Source organism: Acomys minous, assembly GCF_964271855.1.
Source record: "Acomys minous genome assembly, chromosome: 11".
Classification (NCBI taxonomy): domain Eukaryota; kingdom Metazoa; phylum Chordata; class Mammalia; order Rodentia; family Muridae; genus Acomys; species Acomys minous.
Window position 1 is genome coordinate 98492795 of NC_140492.1, and position 20411 is coordinate 98513205.

Here is a 20411-nt window from a genome sequence, read left to right on the forward strand (position 1 = left end):
GTTAATCCCAGGAAAACAAACAAACAAACAAATGGTACTTTGCATTTGTTTATCAACATATTTCAGCACCTATAGTGAATCCTTGGAGGGAGGGAGGGAGGGAGAGAGAGAGAGAGAGAGAGAGAGAGAGAGAGAGAGAGAGAGAGAGAGAGAGAGAGCACAAGAATTCAGTGGATTGCCCTATTTCGGGGTGGGGGAACATCTACGATACTTGGTGAAGTGCCCAAATTGCTACCCTATTGCTTTCGTGTGGCTTTTTCTAGGTAGGTGTTGCAGTGTTGCCTTCTCTAAGAAATTCAGTATTTTATATGCTCTACTCTATTCAGGGCAGCCAGGGGGTCATGATGTTGGTCTGTATGTGAAAGGTGGAGGAACTAGATTCACTGATGGTATCGATGTGATTAAATACAGAATTTTAGATGCATACATGAGTGTGAGGGCGTTTGTTGCTTGGTGATGACTCTTACATGTCTAACGCTGTTAAAGTCTGGCTTAGTAAAAACGTTTCTTTTAACCAAAGAGAGATCTGCTCTGCAGCTTACAGCCTGAGACCTGTTCTGTCTCCATCATCTGCCTGAAACAGGGTGACATAACGGGCTTTGTGGCACAGCTTAAATAAAATTAGCAGAATGCAAAGAGCATTCAAAACTGAAATGGAAGGTTTTAATTCTGTCATTTGAAATTATCTGAATTTCTCTTTTCTTAATATAAATAATCATACATTTACCCTTTTTGAACTCTAATCATTGGAACCAGTTTTGTTCATATATATATATATATATATATATATATATATATATATATATATGTGTGTGTGTGTGTGTGTGTGTATGTGTGTGTGTGTGTGTGTGTGTGTGCATGTATGTATGTATATATATACATATACATACATACATACTACATATATGTTTAATTGAAATGTGTGTCTTTATCAGCTCTGTATTTAACTTGTGTGAATAAAGCAGGGGCCAAAATTGGGTCATTGTCATCACTTGACATGGGCCCCATTGCCTCATGGTTAAGGCATAGATTTTCCTTTTGGGAAAGGACTGAGAGACCAGGATGCTCTCCTGTTCTCTGCTGGCCTGCTGGGGTGTGGGGGTGTGGCCAGAGTTCCTGGGTGTTCCCCTGGCATTGTCCTCAGGAGGTGGCTATAGGGTTATGCTTCAAGGGAACAAAGGCAGACAAGGGACTTTAGGGTGTAGGAAGGCAGAGTCTGGTACATCCTGGAGGCCAAGGGATCTGTCAGAAGGCTGGGGGGCTGAGTGTGCTGGCATCTAGTCAGCAGGAACTCTCGTTGGGTGGGAAACTGCAGATATGGTCCAAGCCAATCTTTTTTTTTTTTTCTTCTTCATTTTTTTCATTTTAACTTCAGGGACATAAGGCTTACCCAAAAGTTGTTAAAAAAAAAAAAAGAAAAGAAAAGAAAGAAAAGAAAAAAAAAAAAAAGAGGCTCAGCATCCTGTCTCTCAGCAGTTTCCATAGGAACAAGCTAAGATCTGAGATTTGTTAAGCACAGTTTTAATTGTTGGCATCATCGCTCCTCCAGCTGTAACAGGATATGATGTGCATACCATCAAGACCCTGTCTGTATCACAAGGCATCCTCATGTGCATGTGTCTACTTCCCTCTTGCTCCTGCTCCCACCTCCTCTCTAAGTCCTGGAAACTCTTTTATTTCTGTCCTTTTCAAAAATACTGTATAAATGGAAATATGTAGCCTGTAGTCTTTAGGGAACTGAGGCACTCCTTTTAACCATCTCAGTGGTTGTATATGTCAGTAGTTCATCCTTTTTTCCCCGATGAGTAGCAGTCTATGCTGTGGACATACCCGGCTTTTTAAAATTTCTCACTTGTTGAAGGACATCTTGTTAACTTTTGGTTTATGACCATTACAGATCAAGTTGCTATGTTTAGTACAGAATTTTGTACAAACTCAAGTTTTGACTTTGTTGGAATAAATCCTAAAAATGCAATTTCTGGACTTTCTAGTTCATTTTTTAAAATTGAGTTTTGTAAAGTTGAGATTCTTTTATTTCTTTCCTTTACTGATTTTGTGCAGTTATTGGAAGGCCATTCTCCACCCCCTCCCCCCCCTTTTTTTTTTTGAGCCAAAACCCACTTGTGCATCCTGGGTTTCTACTCCATTCTGCTGGACCCTGGGTCTTCACCTTTCCATTTCCAGCTTGAAAACGTGAGCTGTGTAATAACCTGGAAAGTTGAACACTGGAGTCTTCTCACTGTACTGGGAGTGTTTTAGATGTTTTCCTCTCTTGGCATTTCCTGTAAATTAAAGAGTAATCTTACTTGAATTTATAAAGAGCGAGCTGCGATTCTGCTAAGATTTGGGTTAAACCTGCATTATGTTCCTGGGAAGAATGGACACCTTTGTTATTTGGATTCTTTCCTTCTATAAACTTAGTAAACCTCTCTATTTATGTAGATTTCTTAAAAAGCTTTTAAGGAGTATATGCACAATGGGTGTTTTGCCTGTGAACTACTGTCATGCCTAGTACCAGTAGAGGTCAGAAGAGGGCATCAGATGCCCTGGAACTGGAGTTACAGCAAGTTCTGAGTTTCCATTTTCCGTGTATGTGCCAGGAAGCAAACTTTAAGCTTCCACATGAGTACCAAGTGCTCTACACTGCTCAAGCGCCTCTCTAGCCCCCAGTCACTTGGAGTATTGAAGTCTCGGTGATGTGTACTTCTTGATACACCGGTGTTTTGTTGTGCTTTAATTTTACTACTGTGGCTTACGGATCATCCTAAACCACATATTCAGACATGTTATCATCAGCACAGATAAAACTGAGCAAAGAAGAAAAGACCAAAGGACTTGGAAACCATCTCAAATACTTTTCTGGGGAACCTTTCTGTTGCAAAGACCTTCCTTGTGGACACGGTTGTGTAGAGCCTTTGTGATCTTAAAAAAACAAACCACCCAGCTAAGTTATGCAGCCAACCCTTCCAACACTGCTCTATGTCTTTGAATTTTCTGAAGATCTCCCTGCAGGTCAGGCTGGTGGACACATTCAACCCACGTCTCTCCTTCTCATTAACAAATGAATGCCCTGGTTATTTTCCATTCTGGTTCTCATCACGGCAAGTGATCACTGTGATGTCAGACATTCGGTGTTAAAAAAAAAATGCTACTACTACAAGTTTTAATAAGAAAGTTACATAAAAATGGAGCAAAAAATTAAACCATTGGGTGTTTTTCATTTCGCTGTCTGATGGTTAGTTCAGTACACTACGATCCTGTTATGTTAGCCCTTTGTGCTTAATTGTCTCCTTTTATTTTAAGAAGTGCCTTTGGGAAGTGGAGGGAGTGATTTGGGAAAGTCGTGATGGTTTGAAATACCAGAAAAACTGCATGTTCTTTGCTCTACGAACACAATGGCTGCATTTATAAACCCATTATGGAAATGTTCTCAGTTTTCAGAAGAAAATGCAAGCAAAATGAGGAAGATCTACGGGGAATTCTGCAGCCACCACAAAGAAGCCATGGGCCTCTTTAAAGAACTCCAGCAGAACAAAAAGTTCCAGAATTTTATTAAGGTACGTGTTGTTCAGCGTCGCTGAGGAGTCGGAGGCTCGGGTAGGGCGATAGCTCATGTTTGCATCCTAAGGATCCAAACGAGGCTCATATCTCCGTCCTGTGTCTCAGGGGAAAGAGAAGGCAATGATGGGTTTGTGGCGAGATGATTTCATTTGCTATCTTGTATCTGTAAGGCCACCATCCCCGAGCTTCTCAGAATATTGGCAACGTTCCGGGGAAGTGGTTTCACACCCTGGCATGCTGCGTATCAGAAAAATCAAAGCGAAAGCAAATAGGAAAATCCGTTCCCCTCATAGATTTGCGTCAGATTTGAATCAAGTCCATGACATCATATAATTTCATCTATGTCTTTCTGAACACTTTATCTTCTAAAGTATTGTGATCATGTTCTCGCTCTTAAGTGAATTATCGGTCATTTTCTGATATCTTCAATTTTCATTGCTCGTCTCTTGTTACTCTATCGGTGAGCCAGGACCAGGCCAAAGTCACTGCTGCATATAGCGGTTATGCCCTTAAACTCCCTTTAACTAGAACCCTCTTCCTCTGTCTTTCCCCACTATTCACATTTATTTATGGAAGAAATTTGTCTGAGCTTCTGGCTTCCTATGATTTTAATCTGTCACTTTATGACTTCTACCAGATTTGCCTCTGGGTTCTTTTTACATATATGGTAAGTGGGCCTTAATTAAAAAAAAAATATTTTGAAGTGTTTAGGAAAAGGATTGCTCTGTGCCACAGTATGTAAGTGCCACAGTATGTAATCGCAAAGATGGAAAAAGACACATTAGAAAAGCAAACAGTGAGAGCGCTCAGATTTCCATTGTTATCCAAAACTCCTGAACCCCGAGTTTGTTGGCAACTGGAACTACATCAGATCAGTGTACCTCGAAACTTCTCCACACCTTGAACTACAGTGGTTAATAACAAAAGCACAAAACACCATGACAATATGAACATTTCCATTAATGATGACTGTGGAATATGAACAGAATTATACAGCTGTAGATTTTGTATTATTAAATTCTCAAGTAAAATAATTACCGCATATAAAATGTCTACACTTTTTCAAGATCCGCAATAGCAACCTTTTGGCTCGCCGCCGAGGAATTCCAGAGTGCATCCTGCTTGTCACCCAGCGCATCACAAAATACCCGGTTTTGGTGGAGAGGATCCTGCAGTACACGAAGGGTGAGAGACAACTTCTCCGACAAGCTTCGCCTCTCCTGGTAGTTTTAGCCACAACCGAGGGGTTCTGAGGAGCCTTGGATGTTGTGCCGTCCACTCACAAATGCTTTCACTGGGAGCAAGCTTTCAAAGCCTTGGAGTTGGAATTCATCTTGAGAAACTACTTTATTTTTAACTACATTTATTTTGTGGCAGGGAGGTAGCATGCGCCGTGATGCACGAGTGATGGTCAGAGGAGAACTTGCAGAAGCTGTTTCCTTCGTTCTACTTCTTTTGCGGTTCTTTAGAATTTGATGCTATAAAAATAGCATATGGAGAAAGCGGCATAGATTTTACTCTCGGCAAAAGAATGAATCCAAATTAAGGTTTTTCCTTCTGCATTAGGTGGATTCTCTTAACTTTCTACAATACCCCAGGGACAAAACTGTCAGATAGTGTTAGTCCACTAACCTTACTCCAGGATTCATCCCATGCTGGGTTGCTGGTAGAACTGATAACAGTGCGAGCTGCAACTGTGAGTTCTGGCTCTCAGTAGAGTCAGCGTTGTGGCACACAGAGGCCCCCTACCCAGGGCAGGCTTTGCCAAGGTCACTCCTGGAGCCCCTGGCCACTGGTTCGCTGTTATGGCAGTGCTCCTCAGCTTCACAAGCTGTCCCTTAGTAAGGGTGCGGGTTTACGTTCTGAGTCAGTGGGTGTGAGTGGAGCTCAGCGGGCATTAGCAAAGACCCCCTGGGAGGCTGGTGCTGTTCCATCTGGGTTGCAAGGCTTTAGGAGCCGGTGATTTGCCAGACTTGAGCCTTCTCTTGGAATTACTCAGGGTCATCTGGAAATTCAACTTTACTCTTCTTTCTTTGACTTTCCTAGTCTTGAAATAGTTTCTCTGGGAGTAAATCCCATCTCTGGATGGGGAGGGCATTGTCAGGCAGAGGGGAGTAGTACGATGTGTTCTTTGGAGGGCAGTGGGACTCTTCCTCGGAACAATGGGGATCGGGTGTGCTCTGTGGGTATTTCGATAGTGCTCGCATGCATCTGTGTATGCACTGAGAGCCTCCAAAGGAAGCGACCTTTGGAGGACTGATTCTGTTCCTCCTGGCTGCTCTTTTTAAACATGTGTTTCTGCAGCTGTAGGCTCTGGAGAGTCTCTGGATTCTCTGCCAGTTTTCTCCTCCCTCTCCCTCCCCTCCTTTTAGTTCTTCAGGTCCAGGCACCTGAGCAAATATCAACTAGCTGATCTTTATCATAAAAAAAAAAAAAAGCCAAATTCCCTTTCATCTGAGGTTTCCAGACGCCACTCTAGGATCTCCTCCAGAGCCTTTTCTCAAGGTAACCCGGAGGTGAGAGGAGCGGCCAGTGGTTTAAAGAGTAACCGGAACTAGTGACAGTCTGTTCTGTTTGTGTAAGCCTGGCTGATTTCCTTGAGGCACAGTGCCTGGGGCCCTCAAAATATTTTCATTTCTTTCATAATCAGAAGGAAAAAAAAAATAACAGATCAAAACCATCTTGATTATAGCATTAAGATCTTCAATTTTATGCCAATGCAGCTTTGAGTAATATATATATTAAAAAACAGAATGCAAATGAGTCTGGGGCCATTTAAATCACCCTGAGGCTCCACTGCAGAGAACATGAGCTTGGCCCCACAGCTAGCTTCAGTCCTTAGAAACACAGGGTGGGCTGACTTGCTTATCTGTTTCAAAAAAGGGAGGAAAGAGTGCCTAGGTCACTCCAGACACAGCCCCTGCTTATATTACACTTGCGACTTTCTTTTGTTGTTGTTGTTGTTGTTGTGGTGGTGGTGGTGGTGGTGTTGTGTTCTGTTGTTGTGATAAGAAGCAACTTCAGGAAGGAAGGGTTTGTTTTGTCTCACAGTTTGAGGGTGACACAGTCTTGTCCTGCCGGGGAAGGCGTGGCGGTAGGGGTGTGAGGTAGCTGGCCACATTGCATCTGCAGACAGGAAGCCGAGAAAGGAGGATGTTCGCCCCTCTTGTTTGCTTCTCCTTTTTTGCCCAGTCTGGGTCCCCAGGCCATGCAATGGTGCGAGTCTCCTAAGGGAAGCTGCTCTCACTGCAAAGTCCAGAAGCACGCATCCTTCCTAGGGGAATTCTAAATCCAGTCATGTAGACAATGAAGAGCAGAGAGCAGACTTAGGCCTGGGAGCCAGGATGTGTTTGCCAGTTAACGCATGTCTGTGCGAATCTGTCCTATCAAATACTGTACTGCTTCTTGGTGCTGGTGCAGGGAGACATTTTTATATTTGAATTTAATCCAACCTCTTTCTTATGGGATCTTTGTTATATTTAAAACCTTAAAAGCAATCTTTCTCAGTGTTCTGGATTGTTATAATTTTCTGTCATACTTCTCTTCCTTCATGCAGAAAGGACCGAAGAACACAGAGACCTGTGCGAAGCTCTTGGCTTGATTAAAGACATGATCGCAGCCGTGGACCTAAAAGTCAACGAATACGAGAAGAACCAGAAATGGCTTGAGATCCTAAATAAAATTGAGAACAAAACGTATACGAAGCTCAAAAACGGCCACGTGTTTAGAAAGCAGGCCCTGATGAGCAAGGAAAGGGCACTCCTGCACGATGGGCTTGTGTACTGGAAAACCGCCACAGGCCGTTTCAAAGGTACCGTGGCTCCGCCAACCCAACCTCTCCTTTTGTAACACGTTGATCGTTCAACAGAGGACAGGCAATGGTCCCGACTTGCAGGCACACCTACACAAACCCTTGGCTTTGCCAGTCGACACATCAAGTGGTGGCGCTCAGTTGGGTAAATGCGACCGGGTGATGCACAGTTTTGACTGGAGCTTGCTGTCCCGAGCAGAAGCCTTCGCATGTACTTTCATGCGTAGGAAAGCTTGTGATGTGTGAAATCAAAGGAGTTGGGAGATCCGCACATTGTTGGCGTAGAGATATTCTGCTAAATGCGGTGTGTTGAAAGCGAGAACAGCACACGCCTCCACAGCGAGGGTCTGCTGCTTGCCAAGACAGCCTGGGGCTTTCCTTGGAGGGGAGAGATGAGAAAACTCTAAATATCATCTTTGTTACTAAGTAATATGGCCCATCTGCCTGTCCACTGGCCCCAGGGTAAGCTCTCCCTCGGTGGTACCATTTGCTAACAGGCTTAAACTTGACTCTGAGACAGCTTAGGGTCCAGGGCTGTTCATTTACGTTCTTGGGGTCTTAGCCTGTAGCTAGCACCTTGCCTGCCCTGTGCTTTCTTACACGTCTGGGGCCTGAAATAATGGCTGGCACTTGAGTCTCCTTTCTGAGACCCTGGTTTTATTGACGAGGACCTGAAGGCCCAGCTTAAAGGCTTGCCTGTTCAGTTCCCTCTGCAGCCTCTTAGGACCCTGTGCCTAGCCTCGTTCCTTAGACAAGGAGGAGAATGGTTTATTCTATGACAGTTGCTTGAAGGTCACGGTCCTCCGGAGGAGGAGCAGGCTGTGACGGAAATTCACACAAAGGTATTCACTGATGAGCAGCTTGCAATGTTGTATTGAAGAAGCTACTGATGGCAGTCCGCACGATGCTGTTTCTCTTTGCCCGCCGATTGGAATCATCTGTCTGGGTTAGGCTGTGGAGTGGTTATGGGGTGGTTATGGGGTGGGGAGGGGGTGGGGAGGGGGTGGGGAGGAGGTCTTGCAAATTTTCTAAGGGAAATAGAGAAATCAAGCTTCACTCAGGCCTGGACAGAGCAGCAGCTTTCCGTCTATCACTTGATGTGGAAGCTGATCCCTTACTTTTCCTTTCTTTCTTTCTTCCTTCCTTCCTTCCTTCCTTTCTTTCTTTTTTTTTCTGAGACAGGGTTTATCTGTGTAGCCCTGGCTGTCCTGGAATTCACTCTCTAGACCAGGCTGGCCTCGAACTCACAGCGATCGACCTGGGACTAAAGGCAGGTGACTACCATGCCCAGCCTCTCAGTGCTCTCCTGCGTTTTTAATTAGCAACATTTCCCCCTAAAGGCAAGGGCATGGTCTGTTCTCTTAGCACCTTCTTTCACAGAGGGCAGGCTTGGATTCGCGTTGACACAAGTCTTGCTATGTAACTCAGGCTGGCCTCAAACTCATGATCCCCTGGTCTCAGCCTCCCAAGGACTGGGGTTCCAAGTGTACATCACCTCACCATCTCAGAGGCTTCTTTTATAAAGGGTTTTTTCCCTTCCATTTTGAAAACTGTATTCTTAAACCTTTTCTAGAGATTTAACTCTTCTTACAATCCTATAGTTTATAGTGCTACATACAAAAAATACACACTTAAACAGCTTTGTACGTATTTTAACTATGAAGGATATCAGCTATCATAATGAAAGATTTTGTTGTTGTTTGTTTGTTTGTTCATTTTTTTTTGAAACAGGGTTTCTCGGTGTAGCCTTGGCTCTCCTAGACTCACTTTGTAGACCAGGCTGGCCTTGAATTTACAGTGATCCACCTGCCTCTGCCTCCCGAGTGCTGGGATTAAAGATATGTGCAACCAGAAAGTTTTTTTTAAGTAAAAGTATCATAGGAAAACCTATCATTTTATTGAACTGATTTAAATGACAAGCATGAAAATTAAAATAGCTAGTAAACTCATGTCAGCTGTGGTTCCCCTCATTAATACGGCCGTGTTTCTGTCTTTGAAGATATCCTAGCTCTGCTTCTGACCGATGTGCTGCTCTTCCTACAAGAAAAAGACCAGAAGTACATCTTTGCAGCTGTTGTAAGTATATGATCACATGACACACATTTTTACTACTTAGTGCCGTATTCCTTTAACAATGCCTGAAGTTTCTAATTAAAAAAAATATATATACATATGTGTGTGTATATATATATATATATATATATATATATCACTTGGCAAAAATATGCCCATACCATGTTCCCACTGCTGTAGCAGATTTCATAGCCGGGTCATCAGGCACTTAATCAATTGTGAAAATATTGAGATGCTTCTGCACTGATGGGGAATGGACACTGCCCTCAGGGCCTCGAGTACTTCCCTACTGCCTGGCTATCTGGGTCTTTTCCATCCTCATCCCCATCCTCTGTGCTCAGTCCTAGTCACTGAGGCATCAATATTGAGTGTGAGTCATTTCCAACGTCTTGCTCTTTTTGCCTGCTGGCTCCCCTCTTACTCTGCCACCTGCTAGCCTATTCTATAGCTCATAGAGTCCCTCCTGCCGAACAAGAGGCCACCATGTTAAGGGAGAGGAGTTCTTTTGCTTTTCATAGTGCTGGGGATTGAACCCCGGACCCTTTGCATGCTAAGGAAATCTTTTCCTACTGAACTACAGCCTCTGGCTTAAAGAAGATCCTCGTTCGAGCCACAAGGGTTTCTGTGATCATGCACGCATCCCTTGTCTTTGTGGTAGGCAGATCATTCTCGCTGTTAGCACACCTTTAGGTTTCAGCTTACCACTGAAAACTAGTCATTCATAGCACATCTTTCTCGGTGTCTATGTGATCCAAAAGGGTAGAGAGGAGGAAGATGTCACCAGTTAACTTTTTGTTGGTGTCATGGGGCACCACGTTCTGCTGGACAGAAGACACACAGGCGAGAGCCTTCATTCCCTTTGCCCAGTAGAAAAGCCTTCTATAGGTGCCTTAATGTGTGCATATAAGGCATGATGAACTTGGAAACTACCAGAAGTATCTGAAAATAATAAGAGTAGAGAGTAAGTATTTTTATAGGAGAACTGTGTCACCTATACGTTCAACTTAAAATATGAAGCAAACTTGAAGTCTTTTTCCTACAGTGGAATCACTAGCCGACAGAACAAGCACCAGAGATGGGGGAGCAGTTGAGCTAGAGATAGTCTCTCCTTTTCCCTCTATCTCCTTTAGTGGGAGATGTCTCCCAGATATCTGTAGAGATTGGGCAGGAATGTCAAAGAGTGACGTCGACAGTGAGTATGAAGAAGACAGTGGAAAGCAGTGGGGACTGCCCTCAGCTAGTGAGTGCGCACCCAGTGTCACAGTGAGTCATGCTTACTGAGCTATGGTTGGCCTTCATAAATTAAACTGGGGCTGAAGAGATGACTCAGGGGTTAAGAGTGTTAAATCTTCTAGAGGACCCAGAGGTTGATTCCCAGCACCCATGTCAGGTGGCGCACAACCACCTATAACTCTGGCCCCAGGTGATCTGACACCATTTTTGGCTCTCCTGTAAGAATACTACTCTCTACTCTTATTATTTTTTTATTATTTACTCTTATTATTTCTAAAAGGTGGAAGCTCCTAGTCACAAATGGCTTTAAGATACTATGGCACAAACAGAATATCCCTGTAGACCACATTAGGCCCTCGCAACAGCAGTATGTGACATCTGTTCCCAGAGCTGATGTGTTGCCTTCATTCCTGGGGATATTGAATCTTGTTTATTGCTACTGTTTGTGAGGTTAATATGAATAGTGATGCCCTCTGGTTTAATTACCTTTATTTATTCTTCTCTTTTGAAAGATCTTGCCGCCACCTCACTTTCTCTGGAACACTAACCTATTACTAATAATTTCACACTATTCCGTATCAAGCAATTCAAACCCACCTTGCATTTTTTTCATGTACGGAAAAAGGAAGCTGAAAAACAGATCTCCAATACTAAAAGGGATCTTATTCATGCTATAATAAGCATCTTATTCATGCTCATTACAGAGGACAAGATTAAAGATCTTCTTAAAACACATTGACTGTCTATATCCAGAGGCCAAGCATGGGACTGGGTAGACCAGTAGTCTGTTCCATCATGATCTAGGGTTTTTTTTTTTCTTTTCTCCCCATACTGCTCTGAAAAACATGAAAAGCACTATTAGAGGTGCCTTGACCAACAACTCCAGATGTGGCATAGCTATGCAATGCTGGGAAGGCAAGCAAGCCAGCACCAGGAAGTCAGTAGTGGAGAATATAAAATGGCAAACTCTGGAAAAAGGCTTCACTCAGTCCACAAGGAAGAACTAAACCCACATGCTGCAGCCTGCTCTGTAAACAGTGGTGGGAGCCGCAGACCAAAGCAGACACCACAGTCTGTACTTCTCATCCTGCAGACGTTCTTTCGCCCTTCTTTTAACCACTGCTCTTGAGCTAGGTGTGGGGCTATTAAAGTCTTCAACGGCGAGGCTCCAGGGCATAGCACGGAGGCACTGAAAGAACACAGTAAATGTCGGTAGAAGTTATTTCATTATGCCTTGGACACCAACTCTTAGACTTTTCTGCCAATTTCCCGTAGCTGGACTTTCTGCAGACATCAGTTGCATGCCTATCCTGTGGGAGGCAATGCACCTGGCGTATGAAGATGCGTTAAGCCGGGTCCTGCGCACCAAGGGCTCATCTGGTTGGAGAGGAGGCGCCACCTACAGGTGGAGCAGCAGTAGTTCTGGGGCTGTACAGCTGGCCCACAAGCTGGTGATGCCTAGGGACTGTCAGGGCTTGTCTGCCCGGTTCTACAATTTATTTGGTGACCTACACCCTTATTTCCTACGGTTCTGTTTCCATCACTGTGTGGTAATTATTGCCAAATCCAATGGATTCTAGGCTCTTAATCCTTCCCAATCTTGTTGTAATACCTTTTAAAAATCCTTTCTTCCTCAATCATAGGTTTTACCTTTTTTCTTCCACCGTCCAGATATTTTTAAAATGGCACTTTTAAACTACCAATATTAAAAAGTTTTTCTTTTCTTAACTTTTTTTTTTTTAATCTTTATGTCTCTGTGTGGGTATGCCTATGTGAATGCAGAGGCTAGAAGAAGGCTTCGTATCCCGCGGAGCTGGCCTTACAGGCAGTTTTGAGGCACCCAGTGTAGGTACTGGGAACCAAACTTGGGGCCACTGCAAAAGTAGCACTTGCCATTAAGCACTGAGCCATCTTTCCAGTCTCTAAACTGCCAACCTTATGGGTGATCGCTCCCTTAAGTCTTCATTCTCCACCTGCTCTGGTTTGGGCAAGAAGGGCCCTCCCCTCCACAGGCTCATGTGTGGAGTGCTGTGTCTCCAGATGTCGATGCCAGACCCCGTCATAGCCAGGGCAGAGCTAGTGTGATATGCTTCGCGCTCCCCACTAGAGGACTTCTGAGGCTCTTCCGAAAGGACGATGAGGGAGACGAAGGTTCCCGAGTCCTGCTGCTTCCTGCGGCTCCTGGGTCCCGTGGGACTCTTGGTTTCCAGACAGTGCCATTTCACCCACGCATCCTCTTAACTCTTGCAGGACCAGAAGCCTTCGGTTATCTCTCTTCAGAAGCTCATTGCCAGAGAAGTTGCCAATGAGGAGAGGGGCATGTTTCTGATCAGCGCTTCATCCGCCGGTCCCGAGATGTACGAAATCCACACCAACTCCAAGGAGGAACGAAACAGCTGGATGAGGAGAATCCAGCAGGCGGTCGAGAGGTAGCGTTCCTGTCCTCTCCTGGGGAATGTCCTTGTTTGTTTGCGGGATGCGTTCTAACCATCTCCTCTCTGCACGGAACCTTTGCCTCAGCCAGAATTGCCTGCTTCCTGACCTTTGCCCCTGCCTGCCGTAGCATGTCACCTGCAGCTCTGTCCTCCGCCTGCCTCCCTGCATGCCGTGCCTTCCCACCCTACCTGTGTGCTTTGGTGTGGCTCCTGCTCACCTGCTTCATGAAGACCTCCTCAGTCCAGGTGTTCTCTGTCATACTTGAGACGATGTCACACCCACTCTCTGAGGTGTTGATTTGGTGCCCATCGTCTATTTCCTGTAGTTGTTATATTTTACGTACGTGTGTGTGTGTATGTGTGTGTGTGTGTATGTTTCCATAGATTGGAAGCTCCCTGAGAGCAGGGACTGAGTCTTCTGTTTCTCTGTGTGCCTGAGGGACCATTCCAATAAATGGCTGGTGAATCTCAATATTCTCAGTATTCCTTGTTACTCGTGCCAGGGTAATTTTGATACGTGAGGGGCAAGGTAATTTGATTGGTTTCATGAGCTTGGTATCCTGCAAATTGCTCCCACCTCTACTACCCCTACCCAGGATGGAGGCTTACTATCTGTCCCATAACCCTCCCACTCTGGCTCCATCAAGAGGAGTTCTCTAATGGTACAAAACACAAAATGTTATCTTAGTTGCACTTAATGATAATGCCACTGCTGCTGCTGGTGTTGTTGTTGTTGTTGTTGCTGCTGCAATATTTGAACATCCTATGGAGTGGACTTTGAACCCATGCTGTGGCATGTAAGTACTCAAGAAAACTAATCTCTTGGGGAAAGAAGGAACAGGAATTCTCTTCGCACTGATTTTTTTTTTTTTTTTTTTTTTTTTTGCCTTTTCGCCTTTTGAATAGTTCTTTTGCCAAGTTCCCATGTTTTTCTAATAAACTTAGACACCCTTGGGACTGGTTTCGGTGATGCCTTGACTATTGTCTTTTAAAGCTGTCCAGAAGAAGAAGGAGGAAGGACAAGTGAGTCTGATGAAGAGAGGCGGAAAGCCGAAGCCAGAGTGGCCAAAATTCAGCAGTGTCAAGGTATGTGTGCAGCGCTGGCTTCTGTGTTCTCGAGTGGTGGGAAGATGGTGATGCTGTGAATGAAAGCAATGACATTGATCAAGTGTGTGCACCTGAGGTCCACACTGCCCATCCTCCACCAAAGCACCCGTCAAGAGACAAGGCACACGTGACCAAGATACTCATCCAAATACATATAACACATATGACATAGTAATTGTGAGCCATGTGGTGCTGGTGAGCACTTGGAGTTTCTGCCAGGTCAAGCTTCCATGACTAGACAAAGAAGCTCAACAGGCAGGACTGTTGAGCACACGGAACCCAGGAAACGTTTATCAAACTACTTCTCAACTCCAGGTCTTACAATTAGAGTCAATTAGGAAGATCATTAAACAGTTACTGTCTGCCCTCAACTTGCTTAACTAGCCACAGCAGAGACGCACTGGATTTTATGCTAGTTAGGCTTTCTAGGCTTTAAGACTCCTGTAACACAGGGGAAACTTGATGCATGCAAAGATCCGGTCATAGCAGCCAGATGTTTAGAGGCAGAACCATAAACTAGCTCTGGCTTTGACCAAGACAGACTGAAGACTGAGGCTTCTCAGCCCTGCGCTGTGTACCTTTGGGAGCCTTCACTCGTTCCAGAGAAAGCTGCCTCAATTCTCTTTCCTGAGCTGGGTAGTTAGTCTTAATGGAAGGCAACCCCCGTAAACAAAGCATAACGTTGTGAGGTTTTTCTGGAATGTGGGAAAGGTGTAATTCTTTATCAAGTGCAGTGTATGATGGGGACACTTTAAGTCACTTGAAGGATGTCACAGTCACAAGTTAAGGCATCAGAATTTGAATCTGGTGCTCTTCCAACATTCCCCACTCCTCCCCCCAAAAGATATTGGGCCAGACTGCTTGCTAAAGCGTGGTGCCTTTTTCTCCTAACTTGATTTTCATATTAGTTTTGTAACCACACTCATACTATCTTTTTGAAAAAGAATCTTTGTTTATATATATTTTATTTAATTTTAATTTATATGCACTGGTGTGAGGGTGTCACATCTTAGAGTTACAGACAGTTGTGAGCTGTCATGTGGATGCTGGGAATTTGGGAATTGAACCCAGGTCCTTTGGAAGATGGGCAGTACTCTTAACCACTGAACCATCTCTCCAGCCCATAACGTCTCATGATGAATACTCTTCCATAGAAATCCTCAGTAACCAAGACCAGCAGATTTGCACATATCTGGAAGAAAAGCTGCATATCTATGCCGAACTTGGGGAACTGAGTGGCTTTGAGGATGTCCACCTAGAACCCCACCTGCTCATCAAGCCTGACCCCGGAGAGCCCCCCCAGGCAGCCTCCCTGCTGGCAGCAGCCCTGAAAGAAGGTGAGTTACTCTGGGAATGCTTTGCTTTGACAAACTCAGGGTGTGTTTCCAGGGTGCCTACCTACTACATGCACGGCGGCCTAGGTGCCGAGGTGCTGCAGAATGAAGCAGTATGCTTAGTCTCGTAGAAGCTGCTTTCTAGAAATTTCAAGATATAAAGGAATAAGTATGTCAGATTATAAGTATGAAGTGCTATGAAGAAAAAAATAAGCAAAACACAGGATGTGGGGCATTATAGAGTTGTGGAGAGGGAGTGAATATTATGTACATTGGCGGCCAGGACCATTGGCAGTGGAAGCAGAGTCATAGACAGATTCGGGACATGTTTGGGAAATAAGTGAAAGAGGCTGGTGGCAAGCACTCATGATGTCCCTCCCATACGACAAAGCCTTGCTGGACCATGGCACCTCCTCTTATACTTAGCCAGTGGCTTCAGCTTTCTTCTCTCTACCAAAGCGTTCTTAATGAGGGCTTGGAAGTCCACTGGTTTTTGTTCCTTTGACTTACTAGATGATAAAGGAACTAGGACACACTCGTGGGCCCTGATGCCCAGGGGAACCCACAGCAGTGGAGTGCCATGTAGGCCATGGGTGAGAATCCATCCTGGGTCATTGATCCATACCCATGTGCCACTGATCAGGAGTTCTTGTCAGGGTGGGGACATCGCTGTCTAAAGAAAGACAGTTGAGTGCCCCTTTGCTCTGGTAGGCTGCTATTTTCCTTCCCTTTTTGAATTCCCATCTGTCCTTCCAGGTCGGCTCAGTTTTCACCCCCTTAGGAACTTCTTCCCAGTCCCACTAGGGACGAGCACTCTCTTACACCTCTGCGCAGCCGTAGCTGCGAGTGTCTTTTTCAAATTCTCCTGGTTAGCCATCAAATGACCATAGCACCAGAGTAGTAGATGCTCAGCGGTAGTTCTCCAACCTGTGTGTGATCGAAATGCCATGAGGATGCTTAGAAATAGTGCAAGATCCCCTCCAAATAGTAATACGCCACATGCTAGCTGAGACTCCTGCATGCCAGGAAGCACGTCTCCTTTTTGGGAGTAGTAGTTCCCAAGATGACTAGAGCACAGATGGGACTGTGTTTCTTGAAAAGCAAGATTGAAGAAACACTCCTTCAGGAAGAGCTAGTATTTCTCAGTAACAGTGTTGAAAATCCTAGGGTCTGATAACATACGTATATTAATTGAATTACAGACAGGTTTTCAGTTTACTAACTTACTGTAAGTTGCATTTGAGATATTTTATACAATGGATTTTTAAAATTTTTTTGTTAAATTCTCTGTGCAGAAGATGCTGCTGTCGATTGGTACGGACTTCAGGGTTGTTAATGTTTCTGCAAGGGGATAGTTGTGAGTGTTTTAGTCTTTGCAGGTTCACATCCTTTTGGGAATATGGTTGTATGCGTTTATGAACATGTGTTTATGCAGCTTTTATAACTATGAAATCAGGCTTGGGACAGGTCAGCTTGTACATTTCCTGCTGAACATGTATCGAGGCCCTGGGTGCAATTACTGCATCTTATAAACTAGTCACGATGGCGCATTCCTGGAATCCTAGCACTTGAGAGGTAAAGGCAGGAGGGTCAAGCAGGAGTTCATGATCATCCTCCGCTACATAGAGTGTTTTAGACCAGCCTGGACTGCATGCGGACCTAGTTCAGAAAAATAAGAAAGGAAAGAAAAGAAAAAGACAAAAGTCAAACCAAATTTTAGTTCTCTGGGCTGTATAACAAAAGTTGCAGGCCAAATGTGATCGCTGACAGTTTCTAACTTTCTGTCATTCTGTTGCACCAAATTGTCATCTACAAAGTCCCTGCTCAAGAACCATGAGACAGAGTTACAATCAAATTAATTAATTTACAAAACAATATCATAATGTTTTAAGTTTACAGTTTTGTGTTAAGCTTTATTCATGGTAGCCTGGGGCACACTGGTTGCAGGTTAGGCACACCTGACAGACTAAATGTTCTATTTATTGTTTAAATTTAGTTTTGCTTTTCCCTTTCTTAGCTGAGAGTCTACAAGTTGCTGTGAAGGCTTCGAAGATGGGCGATGTAAGCCAATCACCTGAAGAAGGCTCTGAAGGGGCTGTGCTCACTGACGTGCTCAGTTCACAGGATGTACCAGCATCGCCAACTGCTTGTAAGTGACAGCGCAGGCCTTGGCAGTGAGGCTGAGCACTGCCCTGATGCACACAGTGGCCACATAAAACAAAAGCAGGAACTTCTGACTTCAAGGGAATTTCATGTATAGTTTTTTGTAATTACCAAAACAAAACAAAACTTGAGAATAACCATGCTGGCCATAAATAGATATTATATGTGACAATTAATGGCACTTGTATTTCAAGGACAAAAACTTATGTTGGTGGGTTGTACCATTCTGTGCCCCCCACCCACTTAAGCATTGCACCTTTCCCCAAATCACACCTTGCCTCGGGTTTCATCACTTCTTGGATGAATTTTTGAAAGGCCTTTCAAACCTTGTTCTAAGGGCCTCTGAAATCCATTAAGCAAACAGGTCTCCGAGTATAATCTCATGGGTGTCAACTAAGCAACCATATAACTCAGAAAGCTACAAAGTCCCTCATCCCTACCCCACGACATACCTGCACATGTGGGCATGCGGCTTGGTATCACTGTACACACGATTGCCGAACAGATTTTCTTTTGGCTCTTATGGTATCAGGAGTATTGAACCCAAGGCCCCGATGTGCTAGGCTAGCAGTCTACCACTGAGCTACACCCCCAGCATTCCCAGAGAGTCTTCTTCGGGTTGGGATGTATTTTGAGGAGCCTAGGCTGATCTCAGTTTATGGTCCCCCTGCCTCAGGAATGCTGAGCTTACAGGTGCGCACTGCCACACCCAGCTGTGGATATATAGTTAAAATTAAGCTTACAGGTGCACACCGCCATATAGTTAAAATCAAGCTTACAGGTGCGCACCGCCACATCCAGCTATGGATATATAGTTAAAAACGAGAAGTAGAGAATGAGTTTAGTGATGTCTCTGAACCCAACTATGCTGTTTTATATATAATTTTAAGCTACATACTGAATACCATAAAGGTTTCTAAAATAAGAGCATAAAGAGTCTATTTTCCCCGTCATGTAAAGATGGTAAAAATCCTTACTCCCAGAGAAATTATATATGTGATAAAAACGTCTGCAGTAGCTGCCCCCACCTTGAGGCAAGGTTCCATGTGGCTCTCACATTGGCCTCAAATTTACTATTGTAGCTGAGAACGGCATTGCGTTCCTGCTTCTCCCAGGTGCGAGGATTATAGGCGTGTGCTACCACACTCGTACTGTTTTAGAATTCCTTTTACAAATCTCTCAGTTCAGTAGAATGTCTAGAAATAATATAACTTTTTAATTATATGCAACTTTTTTTGGTTCTGTTTTATCCAAGCACCCAAAATTATTTTCCCCCCTCTCAAATTTTGCTTTCTCTAATCCCGGCTTTCTATTTTCAGAACGTGCACATATGTTTTTCATTTCGGACAGGCAGATTCATCAGGGGAGTTGTACTGCTCTGGGTTATTTCCTTTAGAAGAGCCTAATTATGCCATTGAGGGAGTTCTCTCTAAAAATACCGAGGGTGTGCTGCCTTCGGCCCTGCCCCAGGGACAGCTGGGAGGCTCCACTGTTCCCCCCTGCAGCTGTCTAGAGCACTCCCCCCCTCCCCCCCCCCCATCAGAATCCACATCTCCCATGGTTTGGGAGCCTTACCGGAGGGATACTCACTTGGTGGGACTAGAGCAGTCCGTCATCAGGATCAGGGGAGCCGAGGGTGAGCCCCGTACACCAGAGGCCGTCCCTTTTGGCCTGGATTGGAGCATGATGCTACAAGGTTGATCTCTTTATGCAGTCGTTTTAAGGGCGGGAGATGACTCCTCAGTGAAGGCATGAATTCAGACTGGTCCTGCAGCGGGGTTCAGGGAGGGTCTTCGTGAAGCAAGCCCATACCGGTCTGAGGTTACACAGTGGGTTTTGCTCATCAGTAATGCTTACCGAGCGCGATGATTGGAACCTAGTCTCGACAACGGTTGGTCCAGCAGAGACCCTGCTGCCCACCCTGACGCTGAACCTTGGGTGGGGGAGGGGGCAAGAAGCTTATGGGAGCTCCAGCCTTCTTCCTCTTCTTGGCTCCACAAAGCCTCCTCCAACATTTAACCGTGTGAGGAAGGGGCGGGGCGGGGCGGGGGCGGGGGCGGGGCAGAGAGAAACAGACCCTTACTTGTTTGGGGATGGCTTGGACATCTCTTCAGGAGTTAGGAAGAGTCGCTGTCAACTGTCCCTCCGTCGCTGCGTGAGCAGTGGTCAGCCTGAACACAATGAACTTGGTTTCTGCTTGATTCCTTTGAAATGGTTTCCACTCAAACAGAAAACTGGTTTAGAAGAGAGGCCTTTGGAGTCCTGGAAAACTGTCATTTTTCCAAAGCTGATAAATGATCATATTAATTTAAACAAAGAGAAAGGGGCATTGCCTTGTTAGAAATAAAGGTGCATAATGACACCATGGTAAAACACAACCAAAATATGTTTGCAAACAGTATTGTGAAATGAATATTTGGGTCAGGGGCCTGATCAAATATCGCTCCAATGAAGCAGGAGGGGCAGTTGAAAAGCCTGCTTTGAATTAGTAGAAGGTGAACTGAACGTGCTCATAAGTTTTAACCGAATTCACATCCTCCAGAAATAAACAATGAATTCCTGTCAACAGAGCTCTCGTGGGTGAAGGTGAATTTGTATTTGATATTTAATGTGCCTGGACCAGTTTCTGTGTTTTCCTAGGTTGAATGTACAGTATTTACAGTGTTAAAGTTTAAAGTGGGAAACTTGAGAAAA

General features: G+C 44.6%; 1 protein-coding gene and 1 long non-coding RNA gene across 5 annotated transcripts in view; one reads left to right on the plus strand and one right to left on the minus strand.

Moving 5' to 3' along the window:
* The window catches only part of ARHGEF28 (Rho guanine nucleotide exchange factor 28), a 283146-nt gene that overhangs the window by 218874 nt on the left and 43861 nt on the right, over positions 1–20411 (plus strand). For all 3 annotated transcript variants that reach the window (XM_084801808.1, XM_084801809.1, XM_084801810.1), the window contains 8 exons: positions 3435–3557; positions 4629–4746; positions 7118–7372; positions 9372–9448; positions 12929–13107; positions 14108–14199; positions 15375–15557; positions 17572–17703. In XM_084801808.1, coding sequence (XP_084657934.1) covers positions 3435–3557; positions 4629–4746; positions 7118–7372; positions 9372–9448; positions 12929–13107; positions 14108–14199; positions 15375–15557; positions 17572–17703 — 1159 coding nt within the window. The remainder of the gene's footprint in view (positions 1–3434; positions 3558–4628; positions 4747–7117; positions 7373–9371; positions 9449–12928; positions 13108–14107; positions 14200–15374; positions 15558–17571; positions 17704–20411) is intronic.
* LOC311609075 lies at positions 1419–19693 on the minus strand. 2 transcript variants are annotated; one of them, XR_014783256.1, is made up of 3 exons: positions 19575–19693; positions 19308–19485; positions 1419–2282 (listed from the first exon to the last, which is right to left on the minus strand). It is a non-coding gene; the product is annotated as an uncharacterized lncRNA (long non-coding RNA). The 2 variants fall into 2 exon arrangements; XR_014783257.1 differs by lacking the exon at positions 1419–2282 and adding an exon at positions 18500–18913.